Source organism: Lepisma saccharinum, chromosome 7 (assembly GCF_977018435.1).
Source record: "Lepisma saccharinum chromosome 7, izLepSacc3.1, whole genome shotgun sequence".
Lineage (NCBI taxonomy): Eukaryota > Metazoa > Arthropoda > Insecta > Zygentoma > Lepismatidae > Lepisma > Lepisma saccharinum.
In genome coordinates, this window is record NC_139235.1 from 90029861 (window position 1) to 90047882 (window position 18022).

Below are 18022 nucleotides of genomic sequence, written 5' to 3' on the forward strand. Positions count from 1 at the left end.
TATTCCTTTCTTCGCTTCCAGAACACACAATATGACGGGCACATCTTGACTCACGTTGCAGTGTTTCAACTTTCTTCACCGAAAAATACCTACTATAGTGTTTGTCACTGGTGGAAATTATACATTATGCACTGGTAGCTGACGGATAGCCCCACGAACCATTATGCACGGTAGCTGACCAATAGCCCCACGAACCATTATGCACGGTAGCTAACCGATAGCCCCACGAACCATTATGCACTGTAGATGACCGATAGCCCCACAAACCATTTCCGATAAGGTTAGGTTAGGTTTGGTGGTAACACTTTACTATACCTGAGACAGATTTCTTCAAATTTACAGGAGAAAGTACTTACGCAAATCATTTTCTGTAGCGTTGTTGATGTTCGGGAATGTAATTTTGATTCATTTTAATGCGAATGCATGTGGTTTTGTACGAAAATCTATTTCCGACGCGCTATTGCTGCTGCCGCCATTTGCTTCCTACATGAGAGCACAATACGCTCTCGTATTGTCCGTATATGCTAAATTGAACGAAAGGAGTGCTAATGGAACCAAACCTAACAGGCCTAACCTAACCTAGTAGGCATACCTAGTCCCCGTGATGGTTTGTGGGGCTATCGTGAATTTTTAGGCTAACGTCAATGGTTTTTCTGGCTCAAGGAACGATCAACGGTAAGCTATCGCCATGTTGTGTGTGGAAATAAACAAGAACAGTAAGTACTCGTAAATGTAAGAAATATACATTACTTTCCTAACAAATTCAATTATTTCACTTAAATAAGTGTTCCGGAATGCAGAATAGTATGTTAGCAATGTAAAAAAGTGCGAAAGAAATTATTCCCAGGTGTCTCAGGTATAGTAAAGTAGTACCGGTTTGGTTACGTTAGGCAAGCAGAGTAAAAAAAAGGGGGGGGTTGAAACACTGACGGGCTTACGTCATCAAACATACGCAGCAACCGGTTGTCGTAGGGCAAGCAAATGAAAGCAATAGCAATTGTCCGTCGGTGAGATATTTCTCTTGAAAAATACATGACTTCCCTGTCAAATATATTCCACGATGAAAGAAAATACCTCGACGAATGTTGTAAACCTTGAAGAAACTCATTTCCGGGTAAAAATTTACTATCCTTCGGACACCTCTATTTTTTTGGTTTCGTCAATTTTTGACATTGATACTTACGTATCTGCTTCGCGGAACATTCCTGAAGGTGTATTAACGTTGTTTTGATGAAAGTAAGAGCAATTTTTCACATTACGACTACCTCTTCCTCCTACCTTTCCGTTTGCCTCACACACAACATGGCGCGGACACCTTCGTAAATAATAACGCGTAGGAATGACGCATCGGCCTTGTTTTTTCTCGATTTTCAATTGTTATGCAGTGTTTCAACCTTCGGAACCCACGAAATGCCCGTCGACAAACTTAATCAGATCTATTTATGAATATTTTTTTCGAAACCAATTTTTAACTATTGAAACCTTTGCGTGGCCCTACTAACCTATCCACGCGCCAATGGTTCGTGGGGCTAGCGCTAATGGTTCGTGGGGCTAGCGCCAATGGTTCGTGGGGCTCTCTTTTTAACTATTGAAACCTTTGCGTGGCCCTACTAACCTATCCACGCGCCAATGGTTCGTGGGGCTAGCGCCAATGGTTCGTGGGGCTATCTATTTAACTATTGAAACCTTTGCGTGGCCCTACTAACCTATCCACGTGCCAATGGTTCGTGGGGCTAGCGCCAGTGGTTCGTGGGGCTAGCGCCAATGGTTCGTGGGGCTATCTTTTTCACTATTGAAACCTTTGCGTGGCCCTACTAACCTATCCACGTGCCAATGGTTCGTGGGGTTAGCGCCAATGGTTCGTGGGGCTAGCGCCAATGGTTCGTGGGGCTAGCGCCAATGGTTCGTGGGGCTATCTTTTTAACTATTGAAACCTTTGCGTGGCCCTACTCACCTATCCACGCGCCAATGGTTCGTGGGGCTAGCGCCAATGGTTCGTGGAGCTAGCGCCAATGGTTCGTGGGGCTAGCGCCAATGGTTCGTGGGGCTATCTTTTTCACTATTGAAACCTTTGCGTGGCCCTACTAACCTATCCACGTGCCAATGGTTCGTGGGGCTAGCGCCAATGGTTCGTGGGGCTATCTTTTTCACTATTGAAACCTTTGCGTGGCCCTACTAACCTATCCACGTGCCAATGGTTCGTGGGGTTAGCGCCAATGGTTCGTGGGGCTAGCGCCAATGGTTCGTGGGGCTAGCGCCAATGGTTCGTGGGGCTATCTTTTTCACTATTGAAACCTTTGCGTGGCCCTACTAACCTATCCACGCGCCAATGGTTCGTGGGGCTAGCGCCAAAGGTTCGTGGGGCTAGCGCCAATGGTTCGTGGGGCTATCTTTTTCACTATTGAAACTTTTGCGTGGCCCTACTAACCTATCCACGTGCCAATGGTTCGTGGGGCTAGCGCCAATGGTTCGTGGGGCTAGCGCCAATGGTTCGTGGGGCTATCTTTTTCACTATTGAAACCTTTGCGTGGCCCTACTAACCTATCCACGCGCCAATGGTTCGTGGGGCTAGCGCCAATGGTTTGTCCACACCCGGCACAAACTTTACAACACACCCACCACACGTCATTCTCCAAACCCTCGATCCACAGTTCTAACTCTCGTCGCAAACGCAGGCAGTTCGAAACACTGGATATCAACAAAACACAATCACGACACGTCATGATAGTCGTCACGACGGTGTATGAAGGTGATGGTGTATGAAGGTGTACGAACTTCATGGTATACACAGATGTACGCGCCAAACGCTATCTCCGTCGGAGAATTAATTTTCAACGAACAACATGAATTTCAGCTCTGAAACATTCCCAAATCACACAAAACACCTTCCTGATGTTCGACAATGCTACAGGAACTAATTACGGTAAGTAGTTTCTTCTGTAAAAATAAATAAATGTGTCCGAAGGATAGTAAATTAGTACCCATTTCCGTAAGTAGTTTCTTGTGTAAAATTGAAGAAATGTGTCTCCAATGTATGAAACTGTTACCTTTAATTTTTCTTCCAAAAAAGCCGGTTTTTTTGTCGACCACTTCCAACTCTATTCAATACCAATTTATAAACTGTATGAGAAATGCCACTGGCATTAGTACTATAAACATTCTGTGAATAGCATTAATACAAGTTATTTTCTACATAATTGCAATTCCATACAATGACAGAATCCAATTAGCATCTGGAAGTAATAATAATGATGAACTACTAGTAATCTGTGCTACTACTGCATGAAATTTCCATGCTATGTAACAGACCATTGTTGGGAAATTAAAGTTATTATTAAGGGAGCTTTATCTTTATGGATATTAAGGATTTCCTTTAACACTGCTTCTTATTAAATATTTACTCACCTGTCACAATTATAATATCAATCAAAACAATATTTTTATTTTCATTAAATAACCCAACAAATAAAAATACGTTCCCTTCGATGTGAAGATCATAGACGTGAAGATGAATCGAGGCCGCGGGTGAGACAATCGTGCAGTGTACATTACCCTTTTCACTCTCATCTAACGATAAATATTTATTCACGCACTAAGTAGTTCAAATAGTTTGATTTCATACGCTATGTCAATACACATAACATAGCTACAGAGAACTGACAACATCTTTCCTAATTTTAAACACTATATATTACATCTCCATCAATTCACAGTGTATATGTTAGATTAACTTCTCGATATTTTGCGTGCTGGAAATAGTAGTAATAATGAACTTTCGTCATTACGGACAGAAATTTCTGAATTAAATTTGTTCTCTCCATGAGGGACAAATCGACATATGTTGTATGTTTATGTTGTGGTGCGGTGAATGTCTAGTGTTTACATTTTTTTATGTGAAAAACTGAAAAATATTAGCTTATATCTAAAAGTATTTTCACATATAGGTGTATGTCATAGGCGTCACCATGTCGGGTAACATCAGAAAATATTACGAATTCAACCTTGTAGTTGATGATGTGGCTATCTGGAAAGTGTGTACGTTTTGATTTTATGAGAAACAATGCCACACGAAATTATTTTCCGTGAACGGTACGGACAGCAAGAAACAGATTTTCTTTATGTCAAGCCTCCTGGTAAGGACTTTACATGAAATAATGGTATGAATGGTACTAGTTTACTATCCGTCGGACACATTTATTTATTTTGGTAACAGTTTCATGCATCGGAGACACATTTCTTCAATTTTACACAAGAAACTACTTACGGAAATGAGTTTCTCCAAGGTTTACAACCTCCGTCGATATATATTCTTCCTAAAACTTCATCCTACAATGCAGCAGAACAATAAATAATCACTTTTCATGTAATAATGTTGCGCATTTTGTGAAAATCGACAACATCATGCCGTTGTTTCCAAGATGTACCTGCAGATGGCTCTAGCGTCGGAAGTCACGCGATCTCGCTAGTGGAATCAGGGTTTCCAAACGCGCGATTTTTTTCGACAAACGCGATTTTTTTCTTCGAGAAACGCGCGGTTTTTTGTCGAGAAAGGAAAATGGTTTTTCGATGAATTTAGGGGTGAAATGGGTGCTAATGGAACCTAACCTAACAGGCCTAACCTAACCTCGTGTGAATGGTTCGTGGGGCTACCCGTGGATGGTTTTTGGGGCTAACGTCAATGGTTTGTGGGGCTACCCGTGGATGGTTTTTGGGGCTAACGTGAATGGTTTGTGGGGCTACCCTTGGATTTTTGGGGCTAACATCAATGGTTTGTGGGGCTACCCGTGCATGGTTTTTGATCCCCGGTTTTTTACAACTTTCATGCACAATAGAGTTGGAAACATTGATATTCGAAAACAAAAGAAGTGTTACAATTCGCAAAGCAAGCGATATCGCACCGTGACGTGCTTTCCGTAGCATTAAGGAAAATGGTTTATTTTAGCAGAAAAAGTGTTTGTTTTCGTGCAAAAAGCATATTGGCACCTTCCACTATGTTCCGCAATACATAATTGGTAAGTACAAACCACGAGAAAGACAAAATATCAGATTTAAATGTGTCTCCGATGCATGAAACTGTTACCTTTATTTTTACAGAAGAAACTACTTACCGTAATAAGTTCCTGTAGCATTATCAAACATCGGGAAGATGTTTTGTGTGACGTTTAATGTTTCATAGCTGAAATTCATGTTCGTTGAAAATTAATTCTCCGACAGAGAATAGCGTTTGGCGCGTACACCATCATGCGTCGTGACTGTAACATGACGCGTCGTGATTGTGTTTTGTTCATTGGGTATCCAGTGTTTCAAACTGTCTGCGTTTGCAACGAGAGTTAGAAGGATGGCGTGTCGCTAGCCCCACGAACCATTAGCACTTGGTTAGGTTAGTTCGGTTAGGTTAGGCAAACATAGTTAAAATTTGGTGTCGTGTTAGTATCAGGATCTAGAAATTGGAAATAATTGCGAACCATTGACGCTAGCCCCACAAACCATTGGCACTAGCTCCACGAACCATTGACGCTAGCCCCACGAACCATTGGCGCTAGCCCCACGATCCATTGGCGCTAGCCCCACGAACCATTGGCACTAGCCCCACGAACCATTGATGCTAGCCCCACGAACCATTGGCGCTAGCCCCACGAACCATTGACGCTAGCCCCATGAACCATTGGCGCTAGCCCCACGAACCATTGGCATTTAGTTAGGTTAGTTCGGTTAGGTTAGGCAAACATAGTTAAAATTTGGTGTCGTGTTAGTATCAGGATCTGGAAATTGGAAATAATTGCAAACCATTGACGCTAGCCCCATGAACCATTGGCGCTAGCCCCACGATCCATTGGCGCTAGCCCCACAAACCATTGGCGCTAGCCCCACGAACCATTGATGCTAGCCCCACGAACCATTGGCGCTAGCCCCACAAACCATTGACGCTAGCCCCACGAACCATTGGCGCTAGCCCCACGAACCATTGGCACGTAGTTAGGTTAGTTCGGTTAGGTTAGGCAAACATAGTTAAAATTTGGTGTCGTGGTAGTATCAGGATCTGGAAATTGGAAATAATTGCGAACCATATTTGGTTGTGAAACAAAAAAAATCGCGAAAATCGACAGTTTCCATTCCGAAAACTAATGACTTATTTTCGCTTATTTTGCAATTTCTAGATGTTCTACACCTTCAGGAATGTTCCGCGAAGCAGATATGTAAGTACGAATGTCAAAAATTGACGAAACGAAATAATTAGAGGTGTCCGAAGGATAGTAAATTTTTACCACGTTAATATTTGGTATACTAACTAAATTTGGGTAAGAGTATGGTATAGGGAAAACACATTTCTTCAAATTTACAGGAGAAACTACTTATGGAACTGAGTTTCTGTAGACTTTTGAAAGGTCTTGGAAGTGTTTTCTCCCTTCGTTCAATTTATTCGGCCGGTAAAACATGTATTTTTCGACATTAATGTCTCTCCGATGCACAAAAGCTGTTGCCTCCATTACATTCGACTACGTGAACCAAATGTTCCGTGCGTTCGATGACGTAACCCCCGGTCAGTGTTTCTAAACTCGCTATTGTTTTGCCAGAACATGACAATTTTAACTATGTTTGCCTAACCTAACCTAACCTTGCATGCATGGTTCGTGGGGCTATTTATGAATGGTTTGTGGGGCTATTAGACTGGTTTGTGGGGCTATTAGAATGGTTTGTGGGACTATTCGTGAATGATTTGTGGGGCTATCCATGCATGGTTCGTGGGGCTATTTATGAATGGTTTGTGTATTTATGATTGGTTTCTGGAGCTATCCGTGCATGGTTCATGAGGTTTTCGAACCCGGTAACACAAAAGTAGGTATTTTTCTGTGAAGAAGGTTGCAACACTGCAAACCCACTGATCATGGACAACGCTAGTCAAGATTACTCCGCCATATTATGTTTGAGAGGAACGAACAAAAATTACTTGATATGTGGAAAATTGAAGCTATTTTCGTGAAAGAAGCAAAATCCCACCTTAAACAATGTTTCGCAATGCATAATAGGTAAGTACGAATGTAAAAGATGACGAAATGAACAAGTGAAATGTGTTTTCCCTATACCGTACTGTTACCTAAATTTGGCCTTCTAATCACGAATCTGTTGTTAAAATGCCGCAGACGTGTGTAAAAATTCATGAGTAGCCCCACAAACCATTGATGGATAGCCCCATGAACCATTTCTGGCAAGGTTAGGCAAGCATACTTAAAATTTTGTTCGTAAAACAACGCGAAAAAGCTTTTTTTTTAAAAAAAAAAATCAACTTACATCACCTTTTTTATGATTTCCAGACATGTTCACGGCATTTTAACAACAGATTTGTGATTAGAAGGCCAAATTTAGTTAGTATACCAAATATTAACTAAATTAGATACATTCTCTATATTCTACATTCGCTACGAAATAATAATATACATTTGGGTCCAAGTTACGATTGTTTAATTCCGAACTAATCATTTTACAAGCACATTTGGTACATGGTTTGATTTCCATTTACACCTGTTAACACATATGTACTTCAGAGTCTTAGCAGTGGCGGCGATTGAGTTCCCAAACTGGGGTTGGGGGGGAGGGGGCCAAGGACAGTTTACCTTCCTTGGTAGATGGTTTGGTAAAACTTCGATACGGTCCCAACAGATTTCTTCATTTTTACACAAGAAACTACTTACGGAAATGGAGTTTCTGTAGCATTTAGAAGTTCGTGGAGGTATTTTCTTTCATCGTGGAATCTATTTCACCGGGAAATTATGTATTTTTGAACAGAAATATTTCTCAGACGCACAATTTTCGTTCCTTTCATTTCCTTGCACTATGTGGACCAAATGTTGTGAATGTTTGATGACGTAACTCCCTGTCAGTGTTTCCAACCATGCCGTTTTTTGCAAGAAGATGACAATTTTAACTATGTTTGCCTAACGTAACCGAACCTAATCTAACCTTGCCATGAATGGTTTGTGGGGCTATCCGTGCATGGTTCGTGGGGCTATTCATGAATTGGGGCTATCCGTGAATGGTCTGTGGGGCTAAGCGTGCATGGTTCGTAGGGATTTTTCAGTTTCTGGGGCTATCCGTGAATAGTTCGTGGGGATTTTTCGGTTGACAAGGTTGGAAAAACTGCATACCCAATGATGATGTACCACGCTAGTCAAGCTGTCTCGCCATATTGTGTCTTACAGAAGTGAAATAAGGAACAACAATAATTACTCCATGTCAAAAATTGAACTTTTTTCTGTGAAAAAAGCAAAATAGCACCTTGAAGAATCTTTCGTAATGCAGAATAGGTAAGTATGAATGTTAAAAATGACGAAAGAAACGAGTGAGAGGTGTTGGGACCATACCGAAGTTTTACCAATGGTTTAGCATAGTGCATGGGCAAAAGTAGGTGACAGCTACCCCCCCCCCCCCCTCCTTTCCCTTAAACGTCGCCACTGAGTCTTTGTGATTACTTACTGCGTGTTTTCTGGAAACAATTTTCCCCTTCCATACACTCATACATTATTATTTGCGAGCATCAATTTTTGTTTACTGTCCTCCTGGACATGGACATGGACTGTGGCTGTCATCTACTTCGTGTGTGTGGGATGCAAAGAGGTATTATGTTCACATAAATGCTTTGCTTGTTAGGTTAGGTGGTCAGGGTTAGTGCTGGTAGCATTAACAAAACGACCCTAAATGCTTTCATTTAGGGACCTAAGCATTAAAATAACATCAATAACTTCATCCCCAACACTTGATCATGTGATATCTGGTCCCAAGCATGAAACCCCCTTCAAGTCTCACACAAAAATCTGCCAGAACTGCATGTCTGAGACGACCATAAAGCAAGAACAAAGTGAGGATACTTCTGAAAGCATAATTGCTCCAGTAAATAATACTTTGTGAAACTTTTAACTGTATTAATGAGTTTTTCCAAGCTTTTAACTACTTCTGGTATTGCAAGAACTTCCTAATACTCCTATCAATTTTGCAAAAAATCATTCAATATATGAAACAGTGCCAAGTTTCTTTGTGGTTGTTCACTCTTCCAATTCATCCTTACTGCTAAAATTTACCCTAAGAGTGTGATATACAAATAACACCTAAAATCAATACTATATGCTTGTAGTTAATATTAAATAGACATTTTGTTGTTAAAATGAGAGAGTTTTATTTTTTATGTTAAACTGAGTGCTTGCAATTTTACGACTAACTACCATATATTGGGTGTTATAATTGTGTGGATGTAATAGGACTACTTAAATTGTATTTCTGATCAAAATTAAATCTCTATAATGAACATTCCATTGTTTGTGATGCAGTGGAGTAATGGGAAAATAACAGATTTAATTTGTTTACTTACACCATGTAATTGTGGGATGTTTTCATTTTATTATTTGTTACTTTCAATTCTATTTCTTCTTCTTTCTTTTTCAGATCAAAACAAGATAGTGAGGATCAATTCTGTACCGATCACACAATGGTCACTCCCTGATTGCACTCGAGGTATTTTCCAGAAGATTTTCCTACCTCAGGGCTATCCAGAGAGTGTGAGTGACGACTACCTTGATTATCAGATATGGGACACCATACAGGTGAGGCATTACGATCAGTCAGCCTCCCTAATGGCGCAGTGGTAACGTTGTTGCCTTGTAATCAAGAGATCCCGGGTTCAATATCCGGTGGAGACACATAGTGGTTTGGATCCCATTTTAAGCTGTAGGTCCAGTCCCAATTAGCCTTACTGTGCATAAAGTGGACTTAAAACACCAAATCAATCAATCAAAGCATTACGATCAGTGTTAGGGATGGTATCGAGATCAGACAAGACTTAGCAGAGTCTCAACCTCATCTCAGTTTATAAATATCCATCATGATCTCATGTCAGTTCCGAATAGGAAGTCTTAAAAATATATAGAAAAACAAACTGTTCTTAATAATTTTTCCCACTGATTGATTGAAGCTTTATTTCAATGCCATGAATCCTTGAAGAACAGACTTGTATCTTGAATATATACAGCCACACAAGCATGGATTCACCAATTGTCGCAAATGGACTGGCTTTTGAAACTGTAATCACACCGAGATCTGCTTGGCATGTCTAAAGAAGGAAAGCAGATTTGGTTTAGGTAATGAAAAGATTCTCTCGGGCTATAGACCAGGTGAGTTGTGGAAAGGATTCCAAGCTTTCGAGAGCTAATGTCACTTGCAGGGTAGGAAGTGGTGAGATTCCTGTAGACATGATACCGCCAGCTATGCAGGATGACCCTTGACGACTGCAGGAATGGTTGCTTCTTTCTTACTTCTACCCTAAAGATGAGAGTGACGTTAGCTTTCAAAAGCTTTGAATCCTTTCCACAACTCACCTGGTCGATAGCCCGAGAGAATCTTTTCATCATTCGTCACCAAGAAAGCTTCAAGACTTACTTGGTTTAGGCAAGGTTTTCAAATAAAGAGTGTCTCAAAAAAGATGGGACATTTTGAAACGAAAGTGTAGAGAAGAGAATAAATAGTTGCAAGAGATTTAATCATGGAAATGAATGGTGCAGAGGATGCCATTACATACATACATGTATATTGATGTCCAATTACGTCCAATAGATGATGGCCTTTTCTAAGCAACCATTCCCACAGTAAAGGGACATCCTGCATACCTCAACGTAACAGGAATTTGAGTGATTCTTCGGTTGTAGCAGGTCGAGTCAAAAGGATTGGCGAGGAATGGTTGTTTAAAAGAGGTCATCATCTACTGGACGTAATCTTCAAGACATAAGCCGACCCATCTCTTCAGCGATATGTTTGTATCTAATGGCATCCTCTGCACTCTTCATTTCTATGATAAAATCTCTTGCAACTATTTATTCTCTTTTCTCTATCTCCGTTTCAAAATGTCCAGTCTTTTTGAGACACCCTTTATCTTAGCAGAGTCTTGAATGAAACCAAGATTCTCAGTCTTGATGTCTTGTGGTTTTTGCAGAAGTCTGTCTAGTTCTCGGCATCATCACATTCATTCATTCTCTCTCTCTCTCTCCTTTTTTCTTTGGTTGTTGTTGCCAGACCATCTCAGTCTCAGTCTATTCTCAAATTACGACTTGCCCAGGTACCATCCCTAATCATTGTCATGATAATACATTGGACCAATTAACACGTTGACTGCCAAGGCCAGATTGTGTGAATGACATCGTGGGGCCAAGTAAAAACAATGTGTGAAAATGGATCAAGTTGGTGTCATTAGATCTGTGAAGCACAAGAAATTTCAAAACAAGCCAAAAAACTGTTGAAAATTCAATTGAAATTTTTGACCCAGTTTTGGGTATCGTGGTCTGGAGAAGAGAATTTTGATCAGAGGGCCATGAGACCCATTTCTGTCTCTCACATTTTTATTAAAAAGTATAATTTCTGTTTCTTCAAATAACGAACTTCCGTCACTTGAACTATCAAGCTCGTCCAGGATTGCACGCACATTTTCTGCTTCTTGTTCATACATTGTCAACAGAACAAGAAAACATACAACACAAGTGCATCCTCCATAAAATATTGCACAAAATGCAATCTGCACGTTCAGTCACACAGAATATAGTCTTAATTTCTTCTTCCTTTATTTTTCTCCTTCTTTGTTTAATTCTTGCCTGAAATACAACAATTGTCAAGCAAGGATGCATTAAAAAACACATCGATTGTTGTATTGAAAATCAACAAAATAAAGTCATCATAAATAATCACAGAACACTAGGTTTATTACTACAATGTTATGGCCATTTGTACGCCATTGTTGTAATCGCGGGTTGCTATCTAGGGCCAGGCTACGAGTATAGTGTAACATTCTGGAGCCAAAACAATATATTTGATCATGTTAGCAAATGACAAGTGAAACCCATATAGGGGTATCGCGGCCTCAAGCAATTGCTGAGGTGAGACACAAAAGTGGGTATCACGGCTTCACGAATGGCGATACTTGAGACCCACTTTTCGGTCTCATGGCAGTCAGCATGTTAAAATTGTGAATGAATAAGTTTGTAAACATTCGTGATGTATCAGAAAGATAGGGAAAATTGTTCAAGTTGGGCGAACATACACCATTTTCATGTGTTCTGTCTGACATATTTTCCAAGCTAGCAATTTCTCATACATTTATTAACTTTTATGACCTGACCAGGCACGTATCCAGAGGGGGGCTTAGGGGGCTCGAGCCCCCCCGAAAGTTTTAGGTTTACACTAGATAAAAAGATGTTTTTGATTTCTTGTGGTGTGAAATAAAATAATGTGACAATAATTTAAGGAGAGAAATAATTATCGAGGCAAGACGGAGAATGTTCCGTAACCCTGTTATTGATAATAGCACTTATCCAAGATGGGGCACAGGGGGCTAGACCCTCTACCCAGGAAATTTTTCAGTTTACGTTATATAAAATTAGGTTTTTGGCTTCTTAAATAATGTGAAAATAATGTAAGGAGAGAAATTATTATCGAGGCAAGTCGGAGCATGATTTATACCCCTGTTATAGTTAATGGCTCTAGCCCCCCCCCCCCTCAGGAAATTTTTCAATTTACACTAGATAAAATTAGATTTTTGGCGTCTTGAATAATGTGAAGATAATAAATTTATAAATCTGAGAGAAATAAATATCGAGACAAAACGGAGAGTGTTCTATAACCCTATTATTGTCAATAGCATGTATCCAAGGTGGGAATCAGGAGGCTCAAGCCCCCCTTCAGGATTTTTTTCTGTTTACACTAGATAAAACTAGGATTTTTTCTTCTTGAATAATGTGATGATAATTTGGGAGGAATAAATATCGAGACAAGATGGAGAATGTTCTATAACCCTGTTATTGTTAATAGCACGTATCCAAGCTGGGGTTGAGGTGGCTCGAGCCCCCCCCCCCCCCCCCGGATTTTTTTTATTTTACACTAGATAAAATCAGGTTTTTGGCTTTTTGAATAATGTGACGATGATTTAAGGAGATAGACAATTATCGAGGCAAGACGGAGAATGTTCTATAACCCTGTTGTTGATAATATTGCACGTACACTTTTCTTGTGCTTTCGGTGTTCTCGCAGCGCACTTGAGCACTATGTAGATACTTGTCAGCATTTGGAAGCTGCACAACAAAGGTAGCGCCACACGTAGGGCGATTCGTTGTAATTTCTAATCTTTGGAAGGTGGGAGAGGGTACGTTCTTGAATGAGAGAAGGAGTCAACTACTGGCGATATTAACGAATCGTTTTATCTGCGGAACGTTCTAGAATATAATGAGGATATAAATACGCAGATTCAATTTTTCGGTTGATCTGTACAAAGAATCGGTTAATGAGATTTCAGAGGTAAGAGTGACAATTGATACAGTCGATTGGTGATCAGATCAGTCAGCATCCTCTGGTTGCTTTATAAGATATAGTGATTCGAAAATGAAGACATTGATGACAGCAGAATTTCCGGGGCCTCAGTGTAGTGCTAGTTCGGTTCGAGAGCCGAAGAGATCAAAGGTCTCTCTCTAAAGTGAATATTTCAGCAGTACCGGATATTGGAGTGGTTTATTAAAACAGAAATAAACTGCATAGATCAACTGAAAAGCAAAGTTTTGAGTGATGATTTAGTTTTGCCAGAACTAAATTTCGTATATGCAGTCCGAGAATTTCATGGTATAAAAATACTTTTGTTTAAGCCTACTGGGTTCGAAACACATTCAAACTCTTAACTACCATAAAGAGACAGCCGAAAATTTTATGAATGTCGAGAAGAGAAAGCAAGAAGATGTTGCATGTGTAGACATTTTAGGCGGAAATTGCAGGCTCTACCAGGACCCAAATCAGGGCTCTATCAACTGAGCCACCTAGCCATCCTTGACTTCAACCGATTTTTCGTTGAAATGTCTACATAGTACATGTCCTGTGTATATCAAATCGTAAGGTGTTGCCTGTATAGTGAACAAACAGAGAAAATATAGAAGAGAGAAGAAAACTGAGGATCATTCCCACCGGTTGAGGAGAATTTTTTTCTGTGGTCAACAAGAGCTACTACTTCGAGGTGACAATGACAGTGGCCTAATAAGGGAGATTTCACACCCTGTTGCCTGAGGATTCCACAAATCGAAATTAGGTTTGTGCGGCCTTTTGTGTCGCTACGGTGTGAAACGTTGCTGTTGATTGGCCCATTCCAATCGACATGTATCGCGTGTCCCTTCGGTCTGAAATCTTCTTAAGTCTTGAAAATCCAAGTCACAAGGATGGAAAATTAGGGTCTTGTTAAGGTTAGGTGTGAAGGCAGGCAGACGACAGCACCCTAAAGGATCATATCCAAACCTGCAGGAAGAACGCATCTTATTTCAATCTCCAATACGATGATAGAAACTTCTGGTGAGTTGATTTTTAAAATTTCCGAGATAAAGAGAGGCGTGCTCAGGATTTTCGGAAGGGAGAGGGGGAATACTGGATCAAATGGGGTTATTACCTCACCAAACCTCCCTTGGGCACGTCACTGGAGATAAATGAGTAAGCATTTCATCATACTGGGAGACGAAACATTAGATGTGTTGGGAACGGAAGGGTTTTCACTGTGCATTAATTGTTTCGTGATCCATCTGCATTCGAGAAGACTTCCTTTGTTTCGTGCCGATATATGACAAGACAGCGGAAGCTGTGACAGGCATTTTTGAACACTTGTGAGTGCTAAGGCCTGAATCTGAACAATTTGGTGGGTTTCGGCTTTTATAAGAGCTGAAAAATGGGAGGACAAGACACGTTAGTGGTGTTCAGGCTCGAATCAGAGAGAAATATTCGAGAGCTGTCTGCGTCCAGTTCGCAGCCCACAATTTGAATCTCGCGTTGTCGAGTGGATTGTCCATCCCGTGCATGTGTAACAGCTTCGTAAAAACACTCAAAGACACCATAGATGTTTTTATGTCTGATGAGATGAAATGGACAAACACACATACTGAGATGGTTCCGGCACACAATATTAATGCATGGAAACAGAGGAGTCGAGTGGTAAAAAATGTTACGATTTCACGTTCTGATTAAAATGACAGCCTTACAGTGGCAACGATTTAAGAGATAGTTGTTCCCCATTTTTTATTTTTTTGCCTCAACATTATGACCTCTTAATGTTAAGCCTTGGCTACCAAGAGAAAGTAAACTTTCCTTGCAACGCCCTCCACCCCCCCCCCCCCACCCCGTTTTGGAACCCAATTGCCACCTCTGGTCTTAAACACACAATTGTGCGGTTCTTACTATACCCCTTAAAAAAATGGTGTTGAGCCCCCCCCCCCCCCCCGAAAGGAATTCCTGGATACGTGCCTGGACCTGACCACACACATACCTACAAATGTACCTATCCATATTTGTTTTTCAGTTTAGATCCTGAGTATGTGTGCCTTTTTTTTTTTTACATTAAAATTCAAGCATATGTTTCCTGACGGAATAGGTGACGAAATTGTGGATGTGCTACTTTTATTCTTACAACCAAATATCTTATAGCTAGTGCTGACTATAAGTTATGATGTAGATGTAGCTACTTCATGTTGTATTTACAGGCATTCTGCAGCAGCATCACAGGCACCCTGGCAACCCAGTCAGTAATGAAAGGCGTGGGAGTAGGCGACACGTCAGCCACCCCATTGGCTGCAACGCTCACGTGGATATACAAAGACGGAACAGGCATGGTGGGAAGGATATTCTTTGCTTGGTGGAAAGGGCAGGTTGAAAAGTTTATTCTCTGTTTTGTACAAGAGGTGTTCACATTTGAACATTAAAATTTGATATATTATAAGTTATTCTTAATAACAAACATTTTATTAATGTACACACAAAACATGCTTAAGTATCCACATACAGAAACTGCATCTAAAGTACCATAACATGAATGACAAACATTATTAGTAATAGTAAGATATTAATTATTCACTATTATCAATATTGAATATAATTACTGATTTACTTACTTTCTTCATTCTCATGTGTTCCGAGTTTTGACTAGTACATATTGCCACAGTTCATTTTTGATACGGAATATACATTCCATTGCTGATTCAAATAAGACATGTTTCAGCAATGGAATGTTTATTGTGTGAAAGTGATTTACACTATTTTTGCAGTTTCAAGAGGAATACATAAGCATTTATTTATAGTTTCCACAGTAACAAGCTGTAGTGAAGCAACAATGGTACATTCTTTTTAATGCTTAGGAAATCCGAGATTGTTGCATGATGTGTAATTTGAGCTGCATTGTTAGGATCAAGGGAGAAGTAGAAAATCAAGTCAATCCTCAATTAATCTTTGGGTCATTCCATACCATTTCAACCAACCCATGTTGCATCACAATTTTTAGAAATGTTAGTAATTTAACCATACAAAATAATCTAACAGTTATTAATAGTGGTTTTTATTTTACTTTATCTGCGACGATTCATCCTGGTTTCCCAGAACTTTTTCAATCTACACCAAGATATACATACAACAATACAATCTCACATGGCTAGTCACTGTACACTTCTGAACACAAGTTATTCATTCCCTAGAAGTGCAGAGTGACTAGTCATGTGAGGTTGTGTTGTTGTATGTATATCTTGGTGTAGCTTGAAAAAGTTCTGGGAAACCGAGACGAAACGTCTCAGATAAAATTAAATATTGACCACTAAAAATAACTGTTAAAATATTTTGCATCTACCAAAAGAGGTTATGCGAACCTTTAAGAAGAACATATATACCATATATTTCTGAATCCAAGACGAGGTTTTTGCCACAATTTTATGACCAGAAGTATGGGGTCGTCTTGCTTTCGTGGCACATGATGTGGAGTTTTTCTTTTATTTACTGAACAGAAACACAAGCTTCCATTAAGCTCTAACTAACAGTGACAGTGACACTGCAGATTCTGTGGACCGTTCCAGTGAGGTGGACTAAGTGGGATCTGTATCTGACTAAGGGATGTCTCTATCTGATTTTATTTTTTGTGTACCGGTACTTTTATTGTCTTCAGTTACTTGCAATAAGGTAACCATTTGTAAGTTTTGGAAATAGTTTTTCTGTAATCCCTTGTAGAAAAATGGGGGGTCGTCTTGCATTCAGAGATATACAGTAATATAAGCATTTATTTCTACATCTTTCAAGTGTTCAAAACCGACATTGAAAAATTTTTCAAGCTTGCGTTTGGATCTGGCAGCCATTTTCAAGCAGCAGCATGCTGTGATTTTAGTGTTTTCAGTCCTTTACAAAAATCGCAGTAACTTCTGTTCTATAATTCCAAATGTAATGATTCAAAAACCATTTTCTTCAAAAATAAATGCCCTTTCTCTTTGTTTATTATCATTTTTGCTTCCACATCACTAGTTTCCATGTTATACTAAATTAAATCCGATTGATTTTTTTTTCATAATTTCTCGTCTTTGGGGGCACAAAATAACCATGATGGGGGCAAAACACTTCAACTGTATTTATTATGTTTACTGTGCGGTGCCGAGTAAGCCCAAAAATTGTTAAACATGTGAAGTGCATGAGCCCCCATTTTTCCTATAAGCTCCCAAAAATTGAAACTTGAAAAATCAAAAGTTTGATGCTCTGTGTCCCAAAATAGGGAGATGGAGGAAAAATCTGAAATTTGCACCATAGTGAGAACTCTTGAGGTTCAACATAATATTTAAATTTGTTGAAAGTGTTTTTCAAAATAAGAAAATTATTTAAGATTAAATTTACCCAAAAATAATGCATTAAATTTACCCAAAAATAACGCAAACCTGAAAAAAAAATTCAAATGCAGTTTTGAACTCTCAAAAGATGTAAAAATTTAAATTATTAATATTTTTAAAAATATTGAGGGGACATAATTCAAAATTGGTCGAAATGGTGTAGAATGGCCCCTTTCTGTTTATTATTTTAGTTCATTTTAGTAGGGAGGGTGTAGATCAATTGATACTCTTTCAGTGTCAGCCATTATAGGCAGATCAGTTCACTTCTAAAATTACTGATTCAATATATCTGTAAATCAAGGAAGTATTAGGAAAGTTCACCCCCTCGCTCCAAAAGATTT

At 39.6% G+C, this 18022-nt stretch overlaps 2 protein-coding genes across 4 annotated transcripts in view; one reads left to right on the top strand and one right to left on the bottom strand.

The window, feature by feature from the left end:
- Positions 1 to 3528, bottom strand: part of LOC145990003 (putative cytosolic iron-sulfur protein assembly protein Ciao1) — a 50726-nt gene extending 47198 nt beyond the window's left edge. Inside the window, exon 1 of one of the 3 annotated variants that reach the window (XM_083125584.1) lies at positions 3406 to 3528. Coding sequence is in view for 1 of the 3 variants with exons in the window: in XM_083125585.1 (XP_082981711.1) it covers positions 3212 to 3233 (22 nt within the window). In the remaining 2 variants the exon portion in view is untranslated. Of the gene's footprint in view, positions 1 to 3211; positions 3294 to 3405 lie in introns of those variants that run through there. The other 2 variants (XM_083125586.1, XM_083125585.1) reach the window with 2 other exon arrangements.
- A 298-nt stretch (positions 3529 to 3826) lies between these two features.
- LOC145990336 (RUS family member 1) overlaps positions 3827 to 18022 on the top strand; it is a 40777-nt gene continuing 26581 nt past the window's right edge. Inside the window, exons 1-3 of the mRNA XM_083126028.1 lie at positions 3827 to 4133; positions 9436 to 9593; positions 15531 to 15691. Of these exons, the coding sequence (XP_082982154.1) occupies positions 4061 to 4133; positions 9436 to 9593; positions 15531 to 15691 (392 nt within the window). The 5' untranslated portion in view covers positions 3827 to 4060. The remainder of the gene's footprint in view (positions 4134 to 9435; positions 9594 to 15530; positions 15692 to 18022) is intronic.